Here is a 27,914-nt window from a genome sequence, read left to right as displayed (position 1 = left end):
ATAAATATAATAATAAAGGTCTTGGACATTTCAAAACCAAAAACTTACTAAGACTATCTGTGCACATCAACAAATTAATATTTAGAAAGAATAATAGGGTTACACGCTTTAAAAAAAACATTTTTCAAATATTATTTTGCATGTTTTTCTTTCAAAATGAAGTTATAGATTAATAAAAATAGCCATGATACCATCTCAGTTTGAATGATTTGTTTCACAAGAAAGATCCACTGCATAAATCCTGTCATAATGCAGCTTGTTTTTCTGTGAAACCTGCTGCTGGTTACTTAGATCAGGGAGGGTTATCTGGAAAAGAAGCAGCTCTCAAAGTCTGGATTTGGACAACACACAAACTCCAGCTTATAGTGACACACAGAATGAGACAGGGTTGACACGACGCCCTTCATTGAAGAAACAGTTTGATGCGATGGTCCACAGAAAAGAGGAGACCAGCTGCTTTTTATTGAATTTAATTACAAAAATAAAAGCACATGTTCACACTTTAGAGACTTGAATTGCTTGAAACTGTGAAAATCTGCATTTGTGTCAACTAATAATTCTTTAGGGTCTTTAAATGTTATTATGCTAACTTTAACCATATGCAATAATAAAAGTGCAAAATCCAGCAAAACATGTGTTTTATATAAAAAGAATTAGTCACAACTACATTTACTTCTTCTGTGTTACATGTTGCCTTTCTTAAGACAATCAGATGTAAAATGAAACACAATGCTTTCCAGTTTAGAAAAACACATCCATCTGCATATACAGACATAAACACACAAACCAGGAGAAATATATCAGCAGCAAGAGGGACGTGTTTATGGTGTAAAACCCAGGCTTCAATGGTAACAACAAGGGAACAGAAACATATATATATTTGGAATGAGCTTGCATAAAACAGTGTTGAAAATTCTGAGCATTACTGAGCCATTTCTTAATGATATAAAAACATTTTTTAAATGTGTCAATATTTGACTCATAGATTTCTCAGTAATGGCAGGACATCAGACATCAAAAACAAAATCCAATAGATTTTATTATACAAGTTTTGATTCAATTCAGTTTTTGATTTATGAAAAGAAATGTACACGAAAACCCTTTTTGGTACTGATTTTTTTATACAGCTAGTGATATAAACTGGACGAAAGTGATACTTTTTTTGGGTAAAATTATGAATGAATTAATGTTACATTAAAAACTATCTGAACACACTTTTTCATTTTTCATTCAATAAATTGAATTTCTGAGGAAAGATGGATATAATATTGATCAATCCTTTCTTTCAAACCCAGTCCAAAGGCAAACTGCTTTGAAAAAACAAAGTTTGCATTAAAAAAACCAGACATCTTTAAATTATGTTTGACACTTTCAACAACTTATTTCAGTGAAACAACAAAAAATATTCAAAGTAGACAAGTTTTAGTCAGAACATTTAACATAGCTTATTATATTAAGTGAAAAAAATTTAACATATACAGAATTGAGATACCTTTGAATACTTAAAAATAAAAAACTAACTACAAATAGAGTGCAACACATGAATCCAGTGAGTTAACGGATTAGCTGAGGTCTAATAAAAGGGATTGAACAGTCTGTAACACGCTACATTAAAGTGGCATTCAACGTTTTGGACACAAGGGGGGTGTCACGGTCAACATATGCTCAGGGTCATATGAGAAGGCATTACGTAAAAGAAAAATACCTCCTTGAGTTAAAAAGGAGTGAAGCTTCAGGGCATATCCACCTCTCACTCTTTTTGGCCCCTTCACTTAAGAAAATTTGGGTCATTGCTGTCAGACCCGTTTTTCCTAAAGCCTATCGCTTCATCACCACCTGCTCAAAAGCTCCAGTTGCAACCCTGAAAGAAAAAGTTGTGGTTTGTTACAAATGGTTTTCTTGACTTCACACTAAAATTATGTGAACTTTTTGAATTAATTTGTTAAAGTTGATTAGAATATCTAAATAACTACTCAATTTGCACCTGCTACTAAGCATTTTATCTCCAAAAGTGTCTGATCCATAGTTGCTATCGGTGTTTACTGTAGAGGCTTGGTGTGTGACACCCACAGTTACCTAATCACACCCACCTCGTGTGCTGACTTCCCAGGGCCGTGCTTCCACCAGGACCAACAAACAAGCTGAGCCCCTCCTCTGCAGCAACACACCGAAAAAACATTTCAATTAAAACTAGACAACTGCTAGGCATTATCCCAAACAAGCTGATGCTTCTTTTGGAAAACATTTAAAAATAAATGCTGATCAGACTTTGTCTTAGAGACATGGCGGGATTGTATTGCAACACTTGTAAGTAATTTGATCCCACCCCCATCATCAAGATGCTGGGCAACTTTCCACACCAGGATTAGTTGTACACACCCTCTGCACTGGAATCCAAGAGGCCATGGCTGAAATCCTGGCCCTGCAGGATTTTATCTATTATGTCATCTGCGTCAATCCTTGTGGCATCCACCCTCCGGAGCTGATTCTCCATAGAGTCCTGCTTCATTACACGCCTGAAAATTAAGATAAAGAAACATTTATGTTAGATATTTACCATCAAGAGTTAATATCAGACATTTAAGTTACTAAAAAGTAAAAAAAAGAAAACAATACATGGCCACACACCCAGACTAACTGCAGAGGTTACCTAAATGTCTTGGCTGAGTTTGGGTGCTTTTCACAGGTTTGATGCTGGCCGACAGAGCGTGTGGGTGTGGGCCTTCGCTCCTTCTCTCTGCCTTCTCCCTGCTGATCAGTAGGCTCAATGCTACCAATGCCGGTAGAAGCAGAACCTCCAGAACCGCTTCTTCGATGACTCAGATCTGTTGAACTTGATCTACTAGAGCTATAGCCTAAAGAGCACAACAAACTCCATTGAATTAGACAAGCAATGTTATGTATTTATCTTCTTGTTTGATATATTTTTTCTTATGCTTTGGAAGAATAAACGGTCATGATGGTGTTTGCACCTGATACTTTGGACAGCTGACTTGCATAGCTGGGTGTTCTAGGGTAACCATTTGCAATGAGCTCCTCTGGGACAAATGCAGACTTTCCTGGTGTTCCTTAAAAAAAATCACAAAAAAAAACGTGATACAATCACACTTTGTGTCATTAGTTTTGTTAAGATCAGTAAAAAAAAACCCCACAGAGGATGTCTATGAAACTTCTGGTTTTTTTGTTTTGCTTTTGTTTTCCTCTGGAACAATTGAGCAAAGTCTACTGTACAAAATCCAAAACAAAGAAACTGCCACAAATAATGCAGATGGTAATTCTTTGCTGTGAATGTAAGGTTTTAGATTTTATGAGTAAAAAGCAAGTAGCATAGAAAACAAATGGGTTGATTTAATTTGTGAAATGAAACTCTCGGTCTCACTGAGGGAGCGACTGCCAGCTAAGTTTCTTGGAGGCAGGCAGTGGGGATATTCAGTCTCCCTGTGGAAGATTGCAGTTTTGTGAGTCATCAATCTGCTGAAGGACACATGGTGATGACATTCCAACTTGGGAATCAAAGAGTTTTTCTGTTTTCTGGCCTGTTGGGGAGGGTTTTGAGTTGACCTCTAGCGCATAAGTCAATTCTGACCAACAAATTGTGGTGAGACAGCACCTGATCGGCTGGGGGCTGCTCATCTAAAGGCGGGCGGTAGCTGTCCGGTGAGTAACAAACATCACCAGTGGCCCGTGACGCTTGTTCCTCGGCGACTTCTTGTGTTTTGCCAATATCTTTTAACATTGTTGGAGTGTTAATTCCAGCTGCTACAGGCCTGTTGGTGTGTGGAGGCTGTAGGCGTCCTCAAGTGCTATTTACTGCGTCTCGGACCATCTGCCATGACCAAGGGGGATGTTAAACAAAGTTTTAGCCCCTTGCCTGAAATGTTGGAGCTGCTGGATGATTGTGGACACACCAATAGGCGGTCTTTGGAGCCTCATGCCTGACTTTCTGTCAGAGTTTACTCCCTTACATTTCTATCATACTTATAGGATTATGTCATGGAGTTTCACAAGTTCACCGTACAAAGTTTAGTGCAGTGGGATCTGCTGAACAAGAGAAAAAGAATGGTGCATGAAAGTCCAAAAGAAAAAACCACACAAAACATGTTTGGAGGTAAAGCAACACATATTTGCATGCAAGTAGAGACCTTCAGGGTCTATGGGCAGCAGAGAGCATGTAATGTACACACTCCCATGAAACACTGAAAGTAAAGTCATGAATCAAGAAAAAGGCACATTTACTTTGAGGGTCTTAATAATGAAATTCAATTTAGTTTTAATTATGATTTCTCATAAACACTATGATCTCTTTCTTAAAACTTTACTTTTATTGAATCTGGGAGAAAAGCTACGTATTTAAAATAAAAAAAATAGCTTTTTTCTTAGTACAACAGTGTGTATGTGTCCATACCAGGAACAGAATGGGATATCTTAATGTCCCCTCCTTTCCTCTCCTCATGGAGAAACTCTGCCTCGGTCTGTGGGATTCCCAGAGTCATGGCTGTGGAGGGCGGACTAAGAGAAGCACAAAAATCCAACAATGACTTTGTTCCATGAGGATCACAGCAAATAATCCAGCTCAATTACTCATCTGCCTCAAAGTCAAAATCTTCAATAAAACTTTTGCTTTAGAAAGGAATAACTTCTTATGATCACTTAAAACATTCACAGGATAAACTCCATAAAATGTTTTAACATAGACCATACATTAGTGCATTTAAAAGACAATAACAAAGGTTATAAATATGACATTTGTAAACAATAATGTTTTTAAGAAGTCACCAAACAACAAAAAACTTGGATTATTTTCTGGTATTTTCAGTTTTGTGGCAAAAAATATCTTTACAATTCCCAGACTTTCAGTGGAAATACCCATGTTAAGAGAGTCAACAGCTGAAATACCAGTATGTCAAAGCAGGTCTCAATCTCTGCATGTGAATGGGTCTGTCTACAGTCACTTTAGCTTTTCTTTAGAAACCCCGTTAAAAAGAATTTGCCACCTCAATACGCTTATTCTATTAATTAAAAATATTCTGCTTTCAAACAGCCTATTTTTCCGGACACTAAAAAAAAAAAAATATGTATGTATGTGTGTGTATATGTATATATATATTTTTTTTTCATTTGAATATATAAATCCATTTAAAAATAACAAGGATTTCTTGCTGTTAGTGAAACTAAAAAAGACATAAGTGGTATCAGTATATTGAATTTTAGCTGGATTTTTGTTTACTGTGACTTTCAATGATCCTGAGCAAATATTAACACAGTATCTTTAACGTTCTGTTTGTCCTGTTCTGTTGAAGGTACTTTGAAAAAAAAGCAATGAATAAACAAATGAATGACATTTCTGTTAACCTCTACTGTTACCATAATATTTTCTAATTAGTCTATTTATGATAAAAATGTGACAGCCTCAAGGTCAGCAGGCACACAGAGTTTACTTTCAGTTAGTAATACTAGTTTATATGTAAAGAAAAGTCAGTTAAAGAAACTGAAGTTTAAAAGGGTTTAAACAGCAGAGAAGTGGAGGGGGAATAGAAAAACGCATCCCAGTACTGTGTCAAATTGTAAACCTTGCACTTACAATGAGTAACAGAGTGGGATGAATGACTAAGCCTTGGACGTCTCCAAGATAGCAGCCTGGGTATAAATATTGTGAATAGGGGTTGAGCAGGAAAAAGTGTGAAAAGCAATTGTGAAGGTAAAAAAGTATATATATATGCAATACCACATTGTATGTGGTGCTCTGCTGTACTGTTCTCAGATTACCTCTCAATTTGACTTCTTGTACACCAATCCATGTGGTTGGCCAAATTTACATCAGGGTGAGGTTTTTATCATTTCTAAGATAAGATTCCTATAACATTATAGCTACAAAAGGGTGCATTGTTACTTTGAACTGTCAGTGTGACAAAAAAAAAGATGTGTGGGTGTTTTCAGATTAGTGACAGACAGGAAGTGATGAAAACGCCTCCATCTAAGTTTATACCTCTGTACATAAAGAGTATGATTTCGTTGTAACCTCAACCCCACAAAATTAAACCCTCTTCTTTCATCTTTCATTTATATTTTGAACAGGTTTCAAATCAAGAACTCAACAGTTGTGAAGGACTTACACTTTAAAGCAGGGATCTCCAGACATTAGCTGTGTTGTGATGACGACCTGCAGCACAAAAATAAAAAAAGGAGATATGACTATGCAAGTTGTGAGTGGAAAGTAACAGCATTTCTAAAGCTTACTTTCCCTGAATGGTAAGGCCCATGCCCCAGGAAAAGTATGAACACTTTCAATCGACTCCCACGACTCAGGCGGTTTTGTCACAATGCAGGCATTGGCTTGTTTTGTCTCAGTTGTCAAAGCATTCCCATTTTCATACATGCAATGCTTTATAGTTCCACGAAAAGAACATCTCAGTCTAAGAATAGGTGACGTAGTATGCAAGACCGGATGTCATGCCTACATGCATCCCACTGAAATCAGAAAGGCTGTAGATTTTCTGTGGCTTCTTATGCATACACGACTCACCTTGAGAATTGAGTTGTCCTGTCTGGTGTTTTTTGTGTCGTAACCCTCTAGGAGACACCGCCGAACCGTAGTGCCAGATCCAGCAAACTCTGAAAGGTTTAAGTCTGCAAAGCCCATCTGCAAAGGGCAACATTTTTCAGTTGAAATCAATATAAAGTCAGTCAAAAAGTACTTTATAATTAGTCATAACTTATACACTTTATTTCAATTTTATTCAGTCAAGTTTCTCTGAATGTTCTAATGATAATCAGCTTGTGCATAATGAAGCATTGCTTTATTTTAAAGTGTTAAAAAATATCATTATATAAATTTACAGTCTGTTTTTTTTTTATATACCTCTTAATAATTGCACACATGAGAGGCCAAAGAGACAGCCTGTTCTACGAGGAGCATGAGGACAGCACGTGGATCATTCCACACTAGGAAAAACGTATTCACACTTAATATAAAAGTTATAGATTAATGAGTCAGGGATTGTCATTTAGACTTCTCATAACCAGACTTGATCATCATCAATTCTAATTAAAAGACTCTCTAAAGGATAAAACAAAATATTTTAAAACAAAATGTTTGCGTCATATTTTAAGATTGGATAAATGCAATAAATCTCTTTATCTTTTATCTCTCGAGTCCCATTGTTTACAATGGCTTTGTGTACTTTTATAGCAACAATATTACCTTTGCAAAAGTTTTTCCACCTTTCTTTTCCTATAAACACAAAAACAATTCAAATAAAATGAGCAATGTTACTTTTCAATGTCACTTTAAACATGAGTTAAGCTAAAATTGCATTTAACCAATAAATCCAATCAACATAAATGCTAGATCTTGGTGTTCCATACCTTGCGGACAGACACTCGGCACATACAGGGGTCCAGCACCCCTGTCCCAGAGTTGGCGCTTATTTTACACAAGAAAGAAAACTTTTTTTTCCAGCGCACACAGTTGGCGTGGACAGGCTGCCTATGAAGACAAAGGTTTTTATGGACAAAATAAAACACAAGCAAGCAATATGCAGATCAAATAGTTCCTTATCACAATTTTACAACCCCTGAATTATTTTCAAAACAAGAGGGAAAGGTGTATTAAGACGGCTAAGAATTAGAAATGTACAAACTAAATTAAGATAAATCAGGGTGCAGCTTGTGTTTGTAACCTTTTCACGCACTTAAACACAAACCTTCTAAGCAATTTATAATAAAAGGGGATAAATCAAAAATAAATAAACTCAAATGAAATATTTTATAAAGCAGTATTTTCACAAAACAGGTACAAAATAACAAAACAAATAATTGTTTTCAATTGATATTTTAGAGGAAGAGAATTTTCCTTGAAAGTGAGCTGCCTTCATGAGCTCAGCCCGTCTGACCAGAATGACTTGTTTCAGCAAAGTAAACAAAAAGGCCTGAAGTCCAAGGGGACTTCAGGCCTTTTTTGTTTTGATAAAAAGTATCTGTGATCAAAATTAGAAAAGCATTTCCCTAAAAACAAAGGACAACTGCAAACCTTAGTTCCTGGTAGGCTAATTTAAATGTTAACGCTCTTTTCAGGAGTTAGCATAAACTTCCAGTGCTTGTTGCTAGGCAACTGCTTAAATCATCGGTGGGGAAAAAAAGGCCTTAGCCTTTTTGGAAGGTCTATTTGAACAGATAATAATGTTTAAAAAGTAACATATTGATATCGGTTGAGTCTGCAATTATCATGTTCGTGGACAGACTTTTGACGTTATTATGGTAAGTTATGTCGATGTTTGTTAACGCACGGATCCTACTAGCTGGACAATAAAAGCCGCAAATCAGCGGGGAAAAAACGTAAAAAAAACCCAAAAAAACAAGTGCTGAACATTTTCTAAAGTTTGAGTTCATGGAATTCGAACTATAAATAGAAAATATCTCACCGAGATGACTCTTCGGCAAAGCCTCCATCTAAAAGTCTCACTTTGCAAAACAGGACTCCGTTTACAAAGGGGACCGACGACAATTCGTCCAAATCAAAGTCAATTTTAAACTTAAACCTTTTTTTCTTTGCTAAAATGAAGGACATGCTGGGTAAAATACGCCCAGACTGACTGAGGTGGAGGTGACAGTCAGATTTGGAGCCTCGGCACTCCTCTCCCTGTGGCTCTCAGCTGTTAGCGCTGCCGCAGACCAGACACAAAACTTCAAATCTTCCAACCCCGCCCCCATACATATTATTCGTGACGTAATGGAAATTCCGCTGTTCCATTGGACAGTGAGACAGGGGGCGGAGAATTTGCAAACTAGAAAACATATTCAGCAAAATTCTGAGCAATAATTTGATTGTTTAAATCTCAACAGGTCCATGTTCATATGTTCATAGGGATAGAATGAAGACATAGAACGATCAAACTTAAAGAAAATGTTAAAAAAATACATAATAGTGAAGTCCATGCACTCATTAGAAAACAGAAATCCTCTCCAAGCTTTAAATAGCATCAAATAAATTAAAAGACCCTCACAAATGTGTTTACCAACAACAGTGCAATACTGTATACATTTGAGGGAATGTAAGCTTGAGATGTGGATACATCATGAGTCAAAAACTTGACACTTTCACTTCTGGGATACGTACTCTATAAGAACCCTTAGGGCAATAATAAAAACAATCTGCAGCATTTTCTTCCTAGACCTGGTGTAAGTAATCGAAAAGTGAGCGATGTAAAGCAGAGTACAATATGCTTTAAAAAGGCCTGTTTTGTTTCTTTGGCTCCAAGATACAAGAAGACATATTTGCTTGAATATACACTTACTGAAATTATTCCTCGAGCAGGTCAAAACGGCTGAAGTTTTTAACCCAAATCCTTATGGGATTTGATAAAAATAAGACCAAAAATGTAGGCCTTTCACCCTCCTTTGTTCTTAGAATTATAACCACATTCTTATCAGAAATGAATTCAATATCTTACGCCAACAGATCCTCTGCAGTTCTTGAAGGGTGGCCTGTTCAATGACTTATACCTCTAGAGGAGACATGCCCGCTTGGGAAGCCTAAATATAATATATATATATATATATATATATATATATATATATATATATATATATATATATATATATATATATATATATATATATATATATATATATATATATATATATATATATATATATATATATATATATATATATATACACATCATTCGTTGTTGTTAAAGAAGAGAAATAGTCAGCTTTAAAAGCTCAAACTTTAATGAAAAATATAATAATTTCTAAACATTTAGAAGTTTTACGCCCGTTTGACATGTAATTTAAATTATTTAGAAAAGCCCAACAATAAGTAAATAAAAAGTCAATAATAATAATTAATAATAATAAATAATACTACATCAACAATAAGTCAATTAATAATAATAATAATAAATCAATAATAAGTCAACAATAAGTCTAGGACTCCATAAGAAAAACACTAGATTTACTGATTCATGTGAGTGATCAATTTGGTGTAACACAGATGGTATGTTGCCGGGTTTCAAGCAAACAGTCTGGCCAGTCTTATCAAAATCTGTTTCCACAAAATGTTTTGAGCATAGCCAGACTGTATTGCTAGTTGGTACTACAGTGATCAATCTGGGTTAACTCTTTTTATGCTTAGGCCCGCTTTTTCCTTAAGTCTGAATCCATTGGAAACCTGCAAGAAAAGTTCAGTCACTGAGTAAGAAATGTATAAATCTAAATGACTATAATAGCCTAGTCCTAGTACACTGTATATAGCTTTAACAAAATAAAGTTTACATTTATGTCAACAGCAAATTATACGTATATCATGCCGCATGTTGATAATAGGCCTGCAGCATCATGCATGTCAGTGACTTGACCTCACCAAGATGGCGGTGCTGTCCTCCCATGAGGAATCTCGTGATGTCTCCTCTAGCGATATAACTCATTGAGCCTGTTGATATCACCAGGTTGTCACCATATCCTAAACCTTATTGAATGGTTATGAGTAAGTTAAAGTTTATTTGAAACCCTTTGAAAAAAATGTCAAATGGGTTTTAAATAAACTAAATACATCTGATAAAACCGACTATGGAGCGGAAGAGGCACCTTTACCGGATATCTTGAGAATTTACACAAACAATACTGTATAAAAACTGCAACTCTGGAGGCAAACCTGTGACACCATTCATGTTTATGAGACATCAACCCATTCATTACAGGTCAAAAACAACACACATTAAGGAACGAGAAGTTAACGTGGAAAACAAATTCGAAATTATTGCGTGATCATTTAAAATAATTTAATTACAAATTTCAAATGCCATACATGGGGATCTTTTGGTTCTCAGCTTCTTTTTACTGTGCAGGATCACAGATAGTGTTATTTTTTTATACTAATCTGATCATGCTGAATCATATCATATCTGATCATGTAACTTTTTCACTTCCTTTCACTTCTAAAACATACCTTTCAGAATAGTCCTGCAGCAACACACTGTTTACTTTTGACAAGATTTGTAATGATTTATTCTACATTGGTGTCATGTATAAACTGAGGTAAAACCGGTTTGTTTAGTGAAATGCGATAAGCAAGTCTCTACAATAAGCAGACAGGACTCTCATTCTGTTGAAACTTTATTGACAGCCAATGTTCAACTCTACTTTAGTTTTTAAATAACACCACGTATATTACCACAAGTGTAACATCAAATGTTCCAACTCTGGTTGATTTCTTGTTCGCACAGTAAACTGTCAAAAAAAATCACAAAAGGACTGTGAGCAGCTTTGAGAACACATAACACAGGTTTCAAACTATAGTCCAGAGCTGCCCTTGCAAAAGAAAACAACAATATAAAGCAATTAATGTTGTTATTTAAAGATAGATCACTCAATAGTACTAACAAAACGACAACACTAAAGAACTTATGGTGTACTTCTGACTTAGCAAGACTTAAAATGCGTTCCGGTAGTTACAGACTGCATGCACTATGACTACCATAGTACACGCAACTTACTATTAACATGTTTAAATCAAGTTTAATAACATCTGGTTGCTAGTAGGCTGCTAGAAGTTAGAAGCTGGGAAGCTATGGTCCACTGGGGTCCTCTATTCTGATCTACTTCTCCTTCTCTCCTGTATTCTTGATCATTTATTAATCCTTCATTTCTCCATCCCTCTGTTTGGTGCAATGCGATTCATGCATTGTGTTTCTTTCCCACTCCCCTCTGGGGGAGCAGAAGTGATTCCATATTCCAGTTGGGTTGACGGTGAACCTGTACCTGGCAATGTGTCACGTCTCTGGCTCGTCTCGCGCCCCCAGCCATCCCCCAACTCCGTCTGGATGAAGCCCATCTGCTACACTATTCAAACATGTAGTTGTGGAGTAAGATTCCTTCATGTGGACATCACTGAGGTTTCTTCTTTTTTTCCTGGAATCATTTTTTTTTTTGTTTTTTTTAGAGGTTTTCCATACTGAGAAGGAGGGTCTAAGGGCAGGGATGCCCAGTGTAGTTTAGTCTTTTGTAGCAATAGGCTATTGTATTTTATGACTGATTTCATTTTCTTATACAATTATCGGTATGAAGCCCATTGAGAAGACTATTGGTGTAATATTGGGCTATATAAACAATATTAAATTGAAAAAGTTTAAAAAGACAGTGAGCTAATTAATTATTGCATTAATAGACTTTTAATAACTGAGTATGGGAAGCAAACAAGCAGTTTCATTCTTCAGTGTTTTAAACATTCAACATCTGCAGCTGGAGTGTTCATAGCAGGCAATCAGGAACAAGGAAAGTTGACAATTTCCTTAATTTGAAATATATACTATAAATAAAACATTTCCATATTTCCACAATTGTCCGTCATGATTTGATGTGAATCAGGGGTGGACGAAACAATGCAGATGGAAAAAGCCTGTAGCTGTGGTGTATGTGCTATGGTCGGTGGTCCACAAGATCTCTGCTCTGCTCCATTCTGATGCATTCACTTGAAGACAAAATGTACAGCTGGATAGCTCCAATATTACTCGCCATTTTTGTTGCACCAGTAGTGCTAGCTTGGTGTTATGAGGGGCTATAACCTATCAGGAGAACAAAGGGAAGATGGGAAGTAAGAGCAGACCTACTCCGCACCAACAGTCCCGCCCACAAAAGATTATAGGAGTTGATTTTTAAATATATCCTTATACCTGAATATTATTTTCACCCCCCTATGGTAATAATAGACATTTCCTGGATGCAAGACTTGAGCCCTTCTGGTATTGCCTTGTCCAGTCCATGATGGTAATCGCTACTCATTTACCAGATTGAGTTTCCCAACCTTCCCAGTCCACATGTGTCCTTGGGTGAGTCATATAACCATTTGTTACCCTCAGCTCAATGTTCGGAGATAAAATTCTGTAATTATAGGACTTGCCATAAACCTTTATAAAGTATTATAGACCTAATAAAGCCATACTGATAAATTCTTGGCCTAATCATAATAAACCACCTCCTCTCACTTTGTATTTTTCGTGTTGTGAAATGTCGCCCTCTGTTGTTGAATGGTGGTACTGTATTGCAGGAAATGCCGAGCTCAGTGCTTCTCGGTGCTGACACGTCCTTCCAGATAAGAAGATTACGTTTTTATGTTACTCTGAGTCTCAAATTCAAACATGAAAAGAGAAGGCATTAAAGGTAGGCTCTTTTCTGTAATTTGTTCTTCGAGCGCGTGCACGTTGCTGCCTCTGTGCCATTTCTTTCCCACTGTTCGGTGTATAATGAACATCGGCGTTGCTACGTCGCTCCCGTAGCTCCGCCCTCGAATACTGCAGTTCCTCAGGAGCGCTGCGGCTTCTCCTCTGCTCAGGGGCTGCCTGCAGAAAACGCCACTCGGAAAGCCTTTTTGTCATTGTCAACGCTGAGTTCGCGTGTGGATTATGCATTGGATTAACGAATGATCCTCAATATGGATTAATAATCAGATTAACCTCTGCAGGACGGCTGTTCTGACCGCTTCCTCCACATTGGCTCTGCAATGTATCAGACGTTACGGACGTCTTTACTATCAAGTGCCCGGTGCTGGGATGCCAACAGTCACCAGTCATACCAGACACTGTTTGACCGGCTCGACACCAACAAAGATGGGAAGGTGGACGTGGCCGAGCTGCGGGAGGGCCTCAAGGCGATGGGGATATTCCGGCACGGAGCGGCACAGGTAAGGCCGGGGGAGAACATGACCCTGCCCGCCTGCACGCGCTCCATCACGCCCGGCCCTCCGCTTTGCAAATCCATCCACAACAAACCTGTTTCCTGTTTGAGCTGTCCGTAAAAGTTCCAAACATTGAAAAAAAGAGGAACTGATATTTTTTTTTTAAATTTCTTTATGAAACAAGGAGTTCAAACTTAAGCAATAGAAGGATGGATTAGGCTTTACAATCTAAATTTCTATATATAGTAATAGAGTCTCTAAATAGTGTGGCTGTAAAATGTCTTTAATCTCTGTTTAATAGTTGCCTGTTAAAGTATCTGACTTTGTTTACTTGGGGATAAAAAAGGAAGAGGCAGCTATTCTGTTTTGGCTGTTTTCTCTTTTTACTTGGATTGTTTTTTTTTTTTTTGAATAAAATAAGGAGAACCAGAGCTGGAGTATGGTGAGCTCTTCTTCCTGATTTGACTTTACTTGTCTCCATTCTGCAGGAGATCGTGTCATCCGGTGACCAGAACAAGGACGGCTGTTTGGACTTCAACGAGTTCACCAAATACCTGAAAGAGCACGAGATGAAGCTTTGGCTGACTTTCAAGAGTCTGGACAGAAACAACGATGGTGGGAGATGAGTGAAGCAATAGTGCGCACGCATGTCACAACAGCAATGAACACACGCCATGCTGCACAACTTGGTTTGGTTGCATTTCAGTGTTTGTTTGTTTTCTGCGACAGGGCGCATCGATGCCTCCGAGATCCAGCAGTCGCTTGCAGAGCTCGGCATAAATCTCAGCAAAGAGGATGCCCGGAAAATCTTGCACAGGTTTGGCCTCTTTATTTATGCATATGCTGCAAGCATGGATTATAATCCATAACCTGTATGTGCTTCCTTAGTATGGACATCGACGGGACCATGATGATTGACTGGAACGAGTGGCGAGAACACTTCCTACTGTGTCCAGCCCACAACCTAGAAGAGATCTTTCGCTATTGGAAACATTCCTCGGTATGGCTCACAGAGAAACACTACGCTGGACACATTTTTCTGCCCACACTCACAGGCAGCTGCAGGGGAATGCAGCGAACTCTTCTGGTGTTAGATAATATAGATTTTGTGTGGAGTCCACTGTTGCTCTCACAGTTTAAAAGAACCAAGTTAACGAGGTCACTGTTTGACGCCTTATTTTGTCATTTTCCTCTGTGTCCAGCTCCTTATTCTTGGTAAAACTGTAACTGGCTGCCTTGTTATTTGCATGGCCGTTATACTAAAGGCTACATCTTACCATAAAAACCTGGGAGGTGTGTCAGAACAGTGAGTGCAGGCCAAATCCGGCCAGGGTCATAATCCCTGTATCATGTCTCTCAGAAGCACTTCCATGCTTTTGGGAAAACAGTGGATATTTTTATCTCCAACAGCCAAAGCATGCGGGACCCGAGCTCAGTCAGCTCATTGATTTTGCTTCCATGTATTCTTTCATGTTTGGCCAAATGGGAGTCCGACTTTTTGTGGAACTGTAACAGTTGCAACTTGTGATCTCAATGTTTCTGAGAAACTCCATGTTCAAGGTTAAGCACATTTTGCAGTAGGAGGCTGACAAAGACGTCACAGGAAAGAGAAAACGGAAGTCTTTTTTCTTTTCTTTTTTTAATTAAGCCACAACCACAAGGTTACCATGTTTGGTTAGCCTAATCATTGCTTGATGTGTGTTTTGCATAGTAAAAATGCAATGGAACTCATGTTCTGGTAACAGACAGAGATAAGCGTTCAGGACTCCATTGGATCCATGTTAATCAAGATGCTAATGTAATCTTAGGTACTGGACATCGGCGACAGCCTTGCCATCCCGGATGAGTTTACAGAGGAAGAGAAGAGCTCAGATGTCTGGTGGAAGCAGCTCGTCGCGGGTGCTTCTGCGGGGGCGGTCTCTCGCACCGGTACGGCCCCACTGGACCGGCTAAAAGTCTTCATGCAGGTAAAACAAAACAAATAATGAGATGCACGTACTTTCCGGAGTATGAGTCACACCGGATTATTAATCGCAGCAGTCGAAAAATACAGGATAAAGAAGACAAAAAGAGAACATATATAAGTCGCTCAGGAGTAAAAGTCATACTTTTGGAAGAAAGTCAAACACTTCTGAATAAATCCACCAAGCCTGGCGTACAACTGTATTCACACCAAACGCGATTCACGGGTCAATTCTGCGTCCGCTGTTTCTTTTTAACACGTGTCAAATTGGTGTTAATAAACTAGCTAATTGTTAATAATATGTTAATATACTTTTTAGCCTCATCACTACGTAAAAGCACTGACTGTATATCGCATTTACAATGGATGGTAGACCCGGATGATGTTGAAAGATCAGGTTTATTTATTTTAAAGAGCTGTACAAAAGCATCTGTAATCACGTCTCCATGACTGGGTTCATGAGATTATTCAGTCTTTTTTTTACGCGATCTTTATCTTCTGTACTGCAGGAGCTGCATCTGAATGACGGCACTTTCAGCGGTACTTCCATCTATTTGTAACCCAGTTTGATTGACTTTCTGTCCTGTAATAGTCCAAGAAAGGAGAAAATAAAACAAGAATAATTTTGTTTCGAGGCAAATAACAAATATATCATAAAGTTCAGGATGAAAGCAATCAGATTTATCCTCCATGCTTGTTTTGGACCTTGCTTCCTCTGCGTTGCTGTCAGTAGCATACTGACTCTTACAGTGCCCTCTAGCGGTCGTTAGTGGGAAAATGACGTAAATCGCACCCCTGACCAAACTATGCAAAAACGCGACTTATACTCAAAAGAATACACAGAAAAATGTGAATGTGCTGTTTGTAATATATCTATTGTGCGCTGCAGGTTCATTCTTCCAAAACAAACCGTATAGGCCTGACAGGGGGTTTGAGGCAGATGATCGCAGAGGGGGGTCTGACTTCACTGTGGAGAGGAAATGGAATCAATGTTCTGAAGATCGCTCCTGAGACTGCCATCAAATTCATGGCATATGAACAAGTTAGTTCTCTTTTCTGTTTGATAAAACAGAGTAGATAGCCATTTACGACACATTTATTGATTGCAGCCACGGTTGTGTTTCATATCACAGTATAAGAAGTTGTTGTCATCAGAGGGAAAGAAGATTGAGACCCATAAGAGATTTATGGCTGGCTCCATGGCTGGGGCAACAGCACAGACAGCCATCTACCCTATGGAGGTTAGTGGGGACAGATTTGTCATCCCTCCAACCAAATGAGGATGAAAGTAAGAGACTTTCATTCACTTTTTCTTTATTTTGTCCTTCAAAAGGTCTTAAAGACTCGCCTGACCTTGAGGAAAACTGGCCAGTATGCAGGGATGTTTGACTGTGCCAAGAAAATCCTGAAGAAGGAGGGCGTCATAGCTTTCTACAAGGGCTACATTCCAAACCTGCTGGGGATCATTCCTTACGCCGGGATAGACCTCGCCGTGTACGAGGTTCGCAGGCATGGTCTCTGAACCCCAAGTGAAGCTTCCTAAAGGAGTTCATATTGATGAAATGTGTGTTTCAGACTCTAAAGAACGCCTGGTTGTCGTATTATGCCAAAGACTCAGCTAATCCTGGAGTTCTGGTGCTGCTGGGCTGTGGGACCATCTCCAGTACGTGTGGTCAGCTGTCCAGCTATCCGCTCGCACTCGTACGCACACGGATGCAGGCACAAGGTAAATTCAGTTCACTATGACTAGATGCATGTAAATGAGGTTGACATGAGGCTGAAAGAAGCTCAGTTTTGCATTAAAGCCCACATTATGTAAAAATAACTGCAGATCTGCTTTTAGAAGATTTTCATCGTACTGTAAAAGCAAAACTTGTCCAACCCTGTTAATCTGAAGTCTTTTGTGTCATGCATGACCTCTATGGTGTTATGGGACAGCTAAGTTAGTAAGAGTAAGAGCCACAGGTGGAAGTGAAGGCGAAATGATTGAAGTTTTTTTTAGGTGCCAGGTCCAAGAAAAATACAGAAGACCAGGAGGGGGAATTCACAGAAAAGCCCCAAAGTGTGAGGAAGTGTGTTAGAATTTTTAGTTGTGACTGCTACTTTGATCTCCAGCTGGATCATTGGCAGTGCTTATGCATTACTAATAAAATAAAAGAACTTAAAATAACTTATAGTTTTTCCATATGGAACTAGAAAAAAGTGGTTCAAATAAACTGCATTAAAAACTAAACAATAAATATTTGTCATATTTTGGCTTTAGGTAGCTTACTGAACTTTTTACTAAATTTAGTTGAAAGAAATTTTTCTGATTCTAAAACAATAATTGAAACTCCCCATAAAACATTGGACAATGTGATAAATACAAAATTAAAACATTCTAAAGTAAATACCTTGAATACGTCTTTAAAAAAAACATTTTAATGTTATTTATTATTATTTATTTAAAGAATCTGCAGCAATATTCATATATAATGAGCAAAAATCAATTTTGATTTCACAAACAATAAACTCCATTTAACAAAAGCTATAAAATGTCTTGTTAATCATTTTTGCAATTAAACTCCTTAATAAATTCAAGAACTACTCATTTTTCTCTGCAAAGATTCCTCAAGTTCTTTTTTTATAAAAAACTATCAAATACATTTTTTTTATATAATTGTATGTTTTTTTAAATATAATGAAACCATATTTAAATTTTTATTTGATTTATTTTTGAGTTGATAATTGTTGTCTTGTCATTTTAGACTATTTACATTTTCATTTTTTTCAGAGAATATTTAGCTGTGTAAAGTTACTTTACCATATTTGTATAAATTTCTCAGTATCTTAAGAATGTTGTAACCCTTGTGCTATCCTAGACACTTTAAATTTGGGAGTTGGGCCATCTAGACCCACTAGACAGTGCTCTGAACCTTTTTTCTTCAATGATTTGTGATCTTCACTGGTGTCCATGGATCACATGAAATCTTTCCACCTTTAATCCACCTTTGTCATGGTAGGGAGAACACGTCAATGTAAGGGTGGGGTCATCTAAGATAGCACAAGGGTTAAAAAATCCATTGCAAAAATTAGGAATGCCTATGCACCAGCTATCCTGTTAATGTAAACTGTTAATAATTATCCTGCTCCACATGACTAATAATAATCAATAATCACAAACCAGAGTTTAAGTTTTGTATTTCTTTTCAGCATCTCTGGGTTCGTCAGAGCAAGTTTCCATGACTGGCCTGTTGAAGACGATTGTAGCCAAAGATGGCTTATTTGGACTCTACAGGGGCATCCTGCCAAACTTCATGAAAGTTATTCCAGCTGTCAGCATCAGCTATGTGGTTTACGAGTACATGAAGACAGGCTTGGGAATCTCTCATTGATACTGCATATGACTACAAAGAACATTCACTGTATTTATAAGACTTGAAGATGTAAGAAAAAATTCTAAAGGACCAAAAAAAAAGCTAACAAAGCATGATTTTATTGGTGGATGGAATGAAAGCTGTATGTGTAAGACTTGCCTGCCAGTAGTTACAGTATATTTTAAATCAGTTGTGGTGCGCATGCTTTCATTTTTACCTCGAGGTTGCACATGAAACACTCCTTTCCAACTGAGTCTTAAACAATGTTTAATCCATACAGTTCTATAGATATAAATAGTTTAAGAGTCATTTGTTTATGCTGCGTTTCTATTTTAAAGACCCACTCCGATCATCATGTGAGATATTTTGAAAGTGTTCCAAGTGTAACTATGACGTTTTTAGCCAAAAACAAAAAACCTATCGTATTTTAGAACATATTTTCTGCAGCACGGCAGTGGTTCATTAGAAATTCCTCTCTAAGTTGTGGGCAGAAACGTTAGTTCGGAGTGAGCCTGCCCCCATTTCCCCACTATTCAGCTTTTTACACTCTCTCCCTCGTGCTTACAACCCCTCACACCCCCAACCAAACAGTGGTACAAGAAAAATGAATATTGGACAGTTTTGAGCCAGATGCCAGGTTGGATGAGGAAAACAAAGACGTACATGGACCTATTTGTCTTTAAGTGGCTGTGTTGGAATGGAGCGGAGCCGGGAGCTTGTTGCCTAGTCATTGTAGTTTCTTCGTAACAAATGGTATCTTTCTTTTTCATCTGTTCCTAATTCACAACAATTTAAATTTAGAAATACTCAGAAATGCCATTTTAAGCTTAATTTGCTGAATTTAAGTCCCCCATCATCAGAAAAATGCCACTAGAGCCTGTCAAAAAATACCATTTTAATTGGAGTGGGTCTTTAAGCTTGATTTTAAAAAACTGTGACACAGCATTACTTTAGTTAAAAAGACAGACATCTTTTTGTTGCAGAGTTGGTTGACTCTTGTCCTTTGCTGTGTTTGCTATGAAATGTGAAAGGTGACACTGAGTTTTAAGCCCAGAGGCACAACTGAACCCTTAAGTTTCAAACACCTTCCTTAATGTGACGACAGAAACGCAAAGATCTAATCAGCAGCTGTGAGCTTAAGCCAACTGGTCCTCAAAAAATCAATGTGTTTCACGACACACCTTCTTGACATGTGAAAATGACTAACTCTACATTCTTCTGGTGGTAATTTATGAAATGTGCCTTAAAGCCTCTTGATGCAGACCGTGAACATGATTTTTTCAATCTTTATAAATATATGCTGTATTTATGTACTAACTATACGAACAGGATTTCGGTTATTCTATTTATTGAGTTATTGATGAAACAGTGGTAAATGGTCATTGCATTGAAATTCCTGATGAGAAACACTCTCATGTGTGACTATTTTTGCAACCCAGTAAGACCTTAGTAAGACCTTAAAACATGGGTTACTCACCTGTTCAGGTTGGTGCTGTGTTTAAATGTTAAAGCTAAAAGGTGGGAGGTTTTCTTTTTTCTTAAATTTTTACTATAAGACTGTTATTAGCCTTTTATGTTTTGTTAAAAAATGCATTTATGAATATTTAAAGAGTTTGACTGCTTTGGCTTTAGTTGTTATGCATATTTATGATTTGCTCTTGATGTTGTCAGATTTTAGGTATTGGAACTTTTTCCATTGCAATTAGTAAATTTGACCTTTTATTGATTAAACAGTCCCCATGAAATTCTAAAAAAATAAGTTATTTGGTTTAAATTATCTTAGGAAATCCTGTAATTATATATCTTAAGGCTGTAAGGATTTAAAGTACTTTGCTTTGCAGTTTAGTCCTGTTAAAAAGATTATACAGAACTATCCATTTTGGTGATTTTAAGTCTGCAAGGCTTTAATGCTAAAAGAAACAATTTATGTATTTTTTCCCCTTTTTTTTCTTCGCCCATATGAATCAGGTTGAAAACGCCTCAATTAGTAACTGCTTTACAGCAAATGTTGACCAATCAGGGCTGTCTGGTCTTTTAAGGAAAGGAGGCTTTTAAAAAATAAAAGTAAGAAAATAGCATCATGAAAAACATATCAGGGGATAATACTGTCATGTATCAATTTTTTTTCTTTTATATTAAAGCATGTAAAAAATTTAGGCAAATAAATTCATGAATATCAAAAATGAACATCAGAAATATGGTCTTTCGTTAAAATTTAAAAATGAGTGACAGAATAAAAGTGTTTGGACATAAATCCATTGATGTTCTTAACCTGCTGTATCCCTTTCGGGGTCACAGAGTCCCCAGAGCCTGTCCCAGCTGTTGGGCGAAGGTGGGGTACACCCTGGACTGGTTGCCAGTCGGTAATGGAGCCACACACTCATAGCTACACTAAGGGACACTTTAGACTCACCAATTAACCTATAAAGCATATTTTCGGACTTTAGCATGAAGCCAGGGTGCCTGGAGAAAACCCACACAGAAAGGTCCCAGCTGGTATTTGGACAAGGACCTTCTCGCTGTGAACTAAGAGCACTCACCGCCACAGTACAGCCCTGGACAGAAATACGCTCACTAAAAAATAAACAAAATTCAATTTCTCAGTTAATGTTGTAACTTAAACTTTTTAAAACATTTTATAAACACCCGCAACCAAAGCAGTTGTGATGTGATAGGTGAGCTGATATTGTAGTAACAAATTGCTGGGGAGGGGGGGGGGAATCACACCTTATCATTTCCACAATGTCATTTAAATCATTTTGTTTACCTTGATGGAAAAAAAGCTATGATAGAATGAAAAATGCCAGGGATGTCAACTCAGCTGTTTTACCTAAAATACAGTGTATTAAATTAAGTAATTACAACCCCCCTAAATAATTAATCACTTTGAATCGAGAGTACACATAGACAACAATACATATTAAAATGAATGAGAAACACTTATGCTCATTGCATTAACGTCATTAAATGACTTAAGTAACACAATAATTTGTATTTTTTTATGCAAATTAGGGTAAATCTTTTTTTTATTAAATAAATAGTATACTTGATACATCTATATGTTACATTTTATAGTATAAAAATGTCTTTTAATTTCATTTCATTTTATTTGTAAAAAAAAATTACATTGACTAAATTGTACATTATTTGGATAATTTTACTACAACCACTATTAAGAAGAGACACGACACCAAATAAAGAATTAATTACATTTATTTAAGTATTTGTAAAATTTCATAAAAATGTTTTTTTTTTTGTTTGTTTGTTTACCGGATGTTGTTTTTGTCGCGGCTGACTGCTTTTTTTCCTTTACCGACCGCCGTAGTTGTAAAAAGGGGAGGATCTTCGCTGGTGTCACAGACTTTCCTGCTGCTCTTCAACACAAATCATCGCCTCAGCAGCGATAGGCCGAGCTTCTAACCCTTTTCGGTTCTTTTAAATGACTAAAAACAACAACAAGTACTCTATCAAATTAGTTAAATTGTTTTAGTTGTTATTTACACAGTGAAAGGAGTTCCCGGTTCGAAAGCAGAGTGACAGCTAGCTAGCTGCTAGCTGACTTTAACAGCGACCAGCAGCTAAAAATATTCACCAGGACAGTCGCGAGGTAGGCGGGCACAGCAAAAGCGTCCTGCGCAGTTACCACGGTAGGTTACAAATAGTGTGTTTTGTCATACGAACTAAGCTTTTTATTGATTCGCAAGTCATTCGGTTGTAGTTAAAGCAGATTTTCGAAGGGACCCATCTGTGTCCAGGGAAGTTCACTGATAGTTCATGATGCTAAAAATACCTTCTAAACGTGGGTAGGTTAGCTGTTGTGAATATTTTTATTTTCTTTATAATCTAAAGATAAACGTATCGTTGTTTTCCACATCATTAGGCTGTTTTGTTTTTTGATTGATTTATTTTTAAATATGACTCTGGATCATCCTTAGTTCTAAGAAGAAAAAAACAACAATCACAACTGATGATTTGATGTTTTTTATAGCTATAACTTTAACTCTCACGAGTAACACAATTTTAGTTTATTTTCTGTAAAACCAGAGTGTGACATATGTGAATGTCACACAATGTGACATAAAGCGAAATAGGATTTGCTGTTTGTTGACTAAAGCCAAGGCTGATCAGTGTTCCATGAATCCAGCAGTGTCACGGTGAACCCACCAGTCTACAGTGTTCAGCAAACACCTGCGCCTTTGTAGTAAATAGAAGCTTTTGTGCCCTGAGCTTTTAGTTTTTTCTTTTTTAATTTGATCGTTTATCTATGTTGTTCACTGAAACCTCCTACTATTTTATCCTTTAAAATTAAGACATCTTAGCTTGTAAACTAATTTGAAGTGATGGACTTGATTATAGTGTGAAAGGTTTATACTGCTCATTTCTATGTAGGGGGAGGGGGGATCAGTGTCTCTGTGGGGACGTAAAAGGTGATGCAAAATGTGATCAAAATTCAATTAGAAGTTGTATTCTCTTTTAGGTTTTTAGTAAAAAGTACATTTTACTATGATTATTATAGAATAGTTGCATGTCGTTAACTTAAACCAATCTTATCAATGTTTTATGATACAATATTTTTTAAAAAGCTTACTTTGGTACTTAAGCAATTTTTGCCTAACATTACTTTCTTGTAATTTCTTAGTAATATGAAACAAAAGTTATCCTAGAGTTCGCTTAAATCAGATCATCTTTACAGAGTTCACTTTTTTTTTAGCAAGGGAGTTGAAGTCAGTCTGGCTCTTTACTTGGTTCAAATTAATAACTGAAAAAGGAAAAATAAGGAGAGGAAAAACTGTCACCAGATGCATTTACATGCCCTTAAGAAACCGAGTGAAACTGTGTTTACAGAATAGTTTCAAGTTTGTTTTTTGGCATTAATCTGCTCAGTGAAAAACAAGTTTTTCAGAAAAGACTTACATTGTAAACTGTTTGAAAAGACGACAAAAATCCTCTATGAAAGCAGAAAATAATAGAAAGCATCTGATAAATATGAATAATAAATATCCTCAATGCAAACATGAATGAACATTTGTCATAAAAGTGTTATAAATAATGGTTTAGTTCCCACTTCAAGAGTTTCTCCCCCCTATATTTTGCACAGTAAGCAGTGAAGCATCATGGGTAACACAAGTGACAGGGTATCTGGAGATCGGCATGGAAACAAGGCCCATCGTTCCGACAGCAGCGGCAGCCACAAAGACCAGGAGCACAGCACCAAGATGGTGGACAGCACAGATGATCCCAACATCTTCAACACCTATGGACCTGAGTCTAAAGTAGGAATCCAACTACTTCACTATATAATCTCATTTCTTTCATATTATAAATATTTATGTTTGCTGTTAGGGGCTAGGAGATAAAGAATTCACCCCGGATCTGGATGACCTGGTGAAAACTGCCTCCCAGGCCCGTCCCACAGTGATTCGCTGGGGTGGTGGGGGGAAGGAGGTTTATATCGCAGGCTCTTTCAATAACTGGAACACTAAGATTCCACTGAATAAAAGGTAAACCGTTGGTTTTACATCAGTTATACTGGTGTCGAATGTGTTTTGAAGTTTTGTCATCGTTTTAATATTGTTTGCTTTTTCTTTCCCTCCTCAAAGCCATAATGACTTTGTTGCCATTTTGGACCTGCCTGAAGGAGAGCACCAGTATAAGTTTTTCGTGGATGGACAGTGGGTTCATGATCCTTCAGAGGTACCCGAGTCATTTTTCTGTGCTTGTAGTTTTTGTGGAAAAAAGTTTGAGCTCTGCTGGTTTCTGGGTTGCAGTCAACATCAAAACCTAAAGGATTAACTGAAAGCGTTAACAAGCTAATTTGCTGGCAACAAGTCATCTTAACTGAATATGAAGTAACATGGTTGAAGCAATAGGAAATGTTTTCTTGGAGTATAAGTCAGTAAGAACAGATTTTAAGCTTGGCATTGGTCAAAACTTGTCAACTAACCCATCTAAAACAGATTGGACAGGATGGTTCTGTATGTTTTATAATTTCATTTTTAATTGTTTTTTTTTACCCCTTATTCATGCAAATATTCATTAAACAACTTCTGCTTCAAACTTACCTTAATCTAGCATCAACTTAAAAAGCACAAGCATTAGTGAAATTGTTGGGAATAAATTGGGCCGTCAGGGGGTTAAGTCTGTAAAGCACTTTGTTTCACTGTAGAATGAAAAGTGCTTTATAAATAAAGTTAATTTGTGTGTTTGGTCTCTTCATTTAGCATTTGGTGCTTGTCATAGCAGTTGTGTTTTTTTTTAAGGTGTTAATGTTTGACATGTTAGATGATTAACTTCAGGATCGTTGCTGTTTTGCAGCCGGTGGTAACCAGCCAGCTGGGAACGATCAACAACCTGATCCAGGTGAAGAAGTCTGACTTTGAGGTGTTTGACGCGCTGCAGGTGGACTCCCTGGAGTGCTCGGACACATCAGGTGCGTCTCCTGTGATAGATCTTGTTCTCTTGCTGCTCGCCTAAATAGATTGGTACATTTTCGGCCTTGAACACATCTTCATGTCTCCAGACTTGTCCAGCTCGCCTCCAGGTCCGTACGGACAAGAGCAGTACATCTTCAGACCCGAAAAGCACTTCAAAGCCCCTCCGATTCTCCCCCCTCACCTGCTTCAAGTCATTCTTAACAAGGACACCAACATATCAGTCAGTGTTTTACGTTTTCTCAGTGATTCATCCTTTTACTGTCAATTCCGTCTGCTTCCATGTTGCTGTTGTTTCTCTGAACAATAATCTTTGTGTTTTTTTTTGGTCTCTGCACTTCAGTGTGACCCTGCTCTGCTGCCTGAACCCAACCACGTCATGCTAAATCACCTTTACGCTCTCTCAATAAAGGTACATTCACTGTTACAATGTTGCTTTTAGACAGAATTTTCCATTTAAATTGGAAAATATATATATATTTTTTATCTGCCTCTTTGCCTCATCTTTTTAGTTTTCCTCAGTGTCGCTGAGTTGAATTTTGATCGTGACAGTTTTGGTTCTAGTTTGTCTTCATTTAATTAGCCCTGGACTGCAAGGACCTGATTGTTTTTACAGTTCTTCTTTCTTACTGCATGTTTTGGTGAAAATGTCACCCCTGCCACATTCTCAAAAACTCCCCAAACTTTGCACACGACACCTCCACCTCCAAAAAATGATGACATGACAGCAGGCGAAACTGTCAAAAAATGAAAGGAGGCAAAAAAAAAAAATCAACAAAACCAAAACACACGAGTCGGGGCTATCCAAAGGAAGTTTTGAAATTATTATTGGATGGCCACAGAACCATGAGGAGTATGAAATTAGGCGTTTTAAGTCTGCTACCCAAACCAAAGTGTTGTTGACCTTTGACCTTGAAAAGAGGCAGCTTTTTTATATTTTCCACAAAAAAATGGGCGGACGATGCAGTTTTAACTTTGTATTATTTTTGCAATTTCTTTTCTTCCAGAGTTGCAGCTCTTGAACCCTTTTGTTTTTTTTTTTCTTCTGTGTAGGATGGAGTGATGGTGCTAAGTGCTACTCACAGATACAAGAAGAAGTATGTCACCTCTCTGCTGTACAAACCCATCTAACCCGTCTTCAGATGCTCAGAGAGAGCAGCGTGTTCGTTTTCTTTTCAGTTTGCCATCACTTATAGACAGGAGTTGCACTGAAACATGTTTACAGGCTGCTCCAAAGAAAGCCGCACTTCTACACAGGGCTCTGAACAACGGTACAGGGTGTGGGGTTTTGGTAAAAGAAGACAACTCTACTACGGCTTTAGCTGGTGACATCTCCTTGCCGATGAGCCTGATTAAATCACTGCGTGGTGTTTGTATGTTTTCACATTTGATTGTGTGATTGTAGTTTTTAGATGACAGTAAACGGTCTGTTTTTTTTGTTGTTTCTGCTGCGTTTGCGTTGTTACTTTTTTTATGTCGCTCGCTGAATGTAAACAGAACGACAGGTGACCTTTTGTTAAGGTGAAGTGCAATAGTGGGTCATGAAATCATCTGTGAATTCTGTTTGAGCCAAAGGCTTGTATTCCTGTTTTTGTTTTGGCAGCCGTGATGCCCAGCTTAGTCCAGAGCTACAGTTGTAGCCATTTCTTTTTCTTTTTCACTAGTAGCTCTTTTTTTTCCACACAGGAAGTGGTCTAAAGTCTTTGCTTAGCTGCTGCTTTTATTCTGATGAATGTTTGTAAGCATTATCGTTGATACAAGCTATAACTATGCAGTAAGTAGCCTTTGCATTGTATTGTCTTCCATCTAATTAGTGTGTTCTCACATTTGTCTGCTTTGTTAAAGAAAAACTATCGTACTGTATCTGTGTGTTACACGTGTGGAGCTGCTTAAAGGTCTGTCTGCGCTCACATTTCAGTTTCATAGATGTTGTGAATACATTGATGTTGAGAAATGAAGAGAACCTAGGAGAGCTTTGATGATGACTGGTTGCCATTTATTTAAATTTTATATGTAAGACACACCCGTGTTTTGGTTCTGAGCTGCTGGTTCCTGCGTATGAATGCTCACAACTCTTCAAACATCAAGGAGAATCTCTCGGAGGTATGTTAGAGTATTCTGTGAATGTTAAGCCGGGCTTTTATTTTCTAAAAGCTCGGCTTTATTTTTTAAAACTAAGATTTGATAAAGGAGTTTGGAAAAGAGCCATGGATCCAGGGCTTTTAGGGCTAAAACCAAAACTTGAATTTTGCAGCTATACTTGATAAATCTATGAAAATGCTTAGCATAAACAATGTGGTAATCCTCTATAGAAGATTGTACTGTACTGCAAATAAATACACTACTCTGATCCTAATGCCACTCTCTTGGTCATTTCTTTTTCAATGAAACAGATTTTCCAAATGGTTGTTTCTAAAGTGCAGCTCTGGTAAAGGGTTTGTGGAAGTGATGGTCTTTTGTGGCATGTACTTCCCTGAATTAATGCTCAAACT

At 37.4% G+C, this 27,914-nt stretch overlaps 3 protein-coding genes across 5 annotated transcripts; 2 read left to right on the top strand and 1 right to left on the bottom strand.

Annotated features, from left to right (window-relative positions):
• Positions 1–454: 454 nt before the first annotated feature.
• Positions 455–8,722, bottom strand: LOC101166419 (EEIG family member 2). 2 transcript variants are annotated; one of them, XM_011486746.4, is made up of 11 exons: positions 8,421–8,722; positions 7,366–7,486; positions 7,202–7,231; positions 6,524–6,640; positions 6,114–6,160; positions 4,406–4,509; positions 2,973–3,068; positions 2,651–2,855; positions 2,380–2,516; positions 2,091–2,154; positions 455–1,861 (listed from the first exon to the last, which is right to left on the bottom strand). In XM_011486746.4, exons 1-11 carry the CDS (start codon positions 8,564–8,566, stop codon positions 1,819–1,821), a joined length of 1,110 nt encoding a protein of 369 aa, XP_011485048.1. In that variant the 5' UTR covers positions 8,567–8,722; the 3' UTR covers positions 455–1,818. The 2 variants fall into 2 exon arrangements, with proteins under 2 accessions (XP_011485048.1, XP_078791040.1); XM_078934914.1 differs by having other exon boundaries at positions 1,726–1,861; positions 2,077–2,154.
• LOC101174699 (mitochondrial adenyl nucleotide antiporter SLC25A24) lies at positions 8,141–21,178 on the top strand. Of its 2 annotated transcripts, none has more exons than XM_078934907.1 (11): positions 8,141–8,256; positions 13,460–13,678; positions 14,161–14,287; positions 14,402–14,489; positions 14,561–14,672; positions 15,481–15,639; positions 16,525–16,677; positions 16,769–16,876; positions 16,969–17,136; positions 17,211–17,361; positions 18,828–21,178. In XM_078934907.1, exons 1-11 carry the CDS (start codon positions 8,254–8,256, stop codon positions 19,007–19,009), a joined length of 1,470 nt encoding a protein of 489 aa, XP_078791033.1. In that variant the 5' UTR covers positions 8,141–8,253; the 3' UTR covers positions 19,010–21,178. The 2 variants fall into 2 exon arrangements, with proteins under 2 accessions (XP_078791033.1, XP_011485047.1); XM_011486745.4 differs by lacking the exon at positions 8,141–8,256 and adding an exon at positions 13,025–13,158.
• Positions 21,179–22,259: 1,081 nt separating this feature from the next.
• Positions 22,260–27,778, top strand: prkab2 (protein kinase, AMP-activated, beta 2 non-catalytic subunit). Its single transcript, XM_004079197.5, has 8 exons — positions 22,260–22,638; positions 24,090–24,264; positions 24,335–24,492; positions 24,592–24,685; positions 25,307–25,421; positions 25,512–25,645; positions 25,766–25,834; positions 26,476–27,778. The coding sequence occupies exons 2-8, from the start codon at positions 24,106–24,108 to the stop codon at positions 26,551–26,553; spliced, it is 807 nt and encodes a 268-aa protein (XP_004079245.1). The 5' UTR covers positions 22,260–22,638; positions 24,090–24,105; the 3' UTR covers positions 26,554–27,778.
• Positions 27,779–27,914: the final 136 nt, after the last annotated feature.

The sequence above is a fragment of the Oryzias latipes genome, chromosome 17 (genome assembly GCF_053564925.1).
Source record: "Oryzias latipes strain Hd-rR chromosome 17, Olatipes_Hd-rR_3.1".
NCBI classification, from domain to species: domain Eukaryota; kingdom Metazoa; phylum Chordata; class Actinopteri; order Beloniformes; family Adrianichthyidae; genus Oryzias; species Oryzias latipes.
The sequence above is the reverse complement of the archived record's forward strand: the minus strand, read 5'-3'. Positions and strand labels throughout refer to the sequence as shown.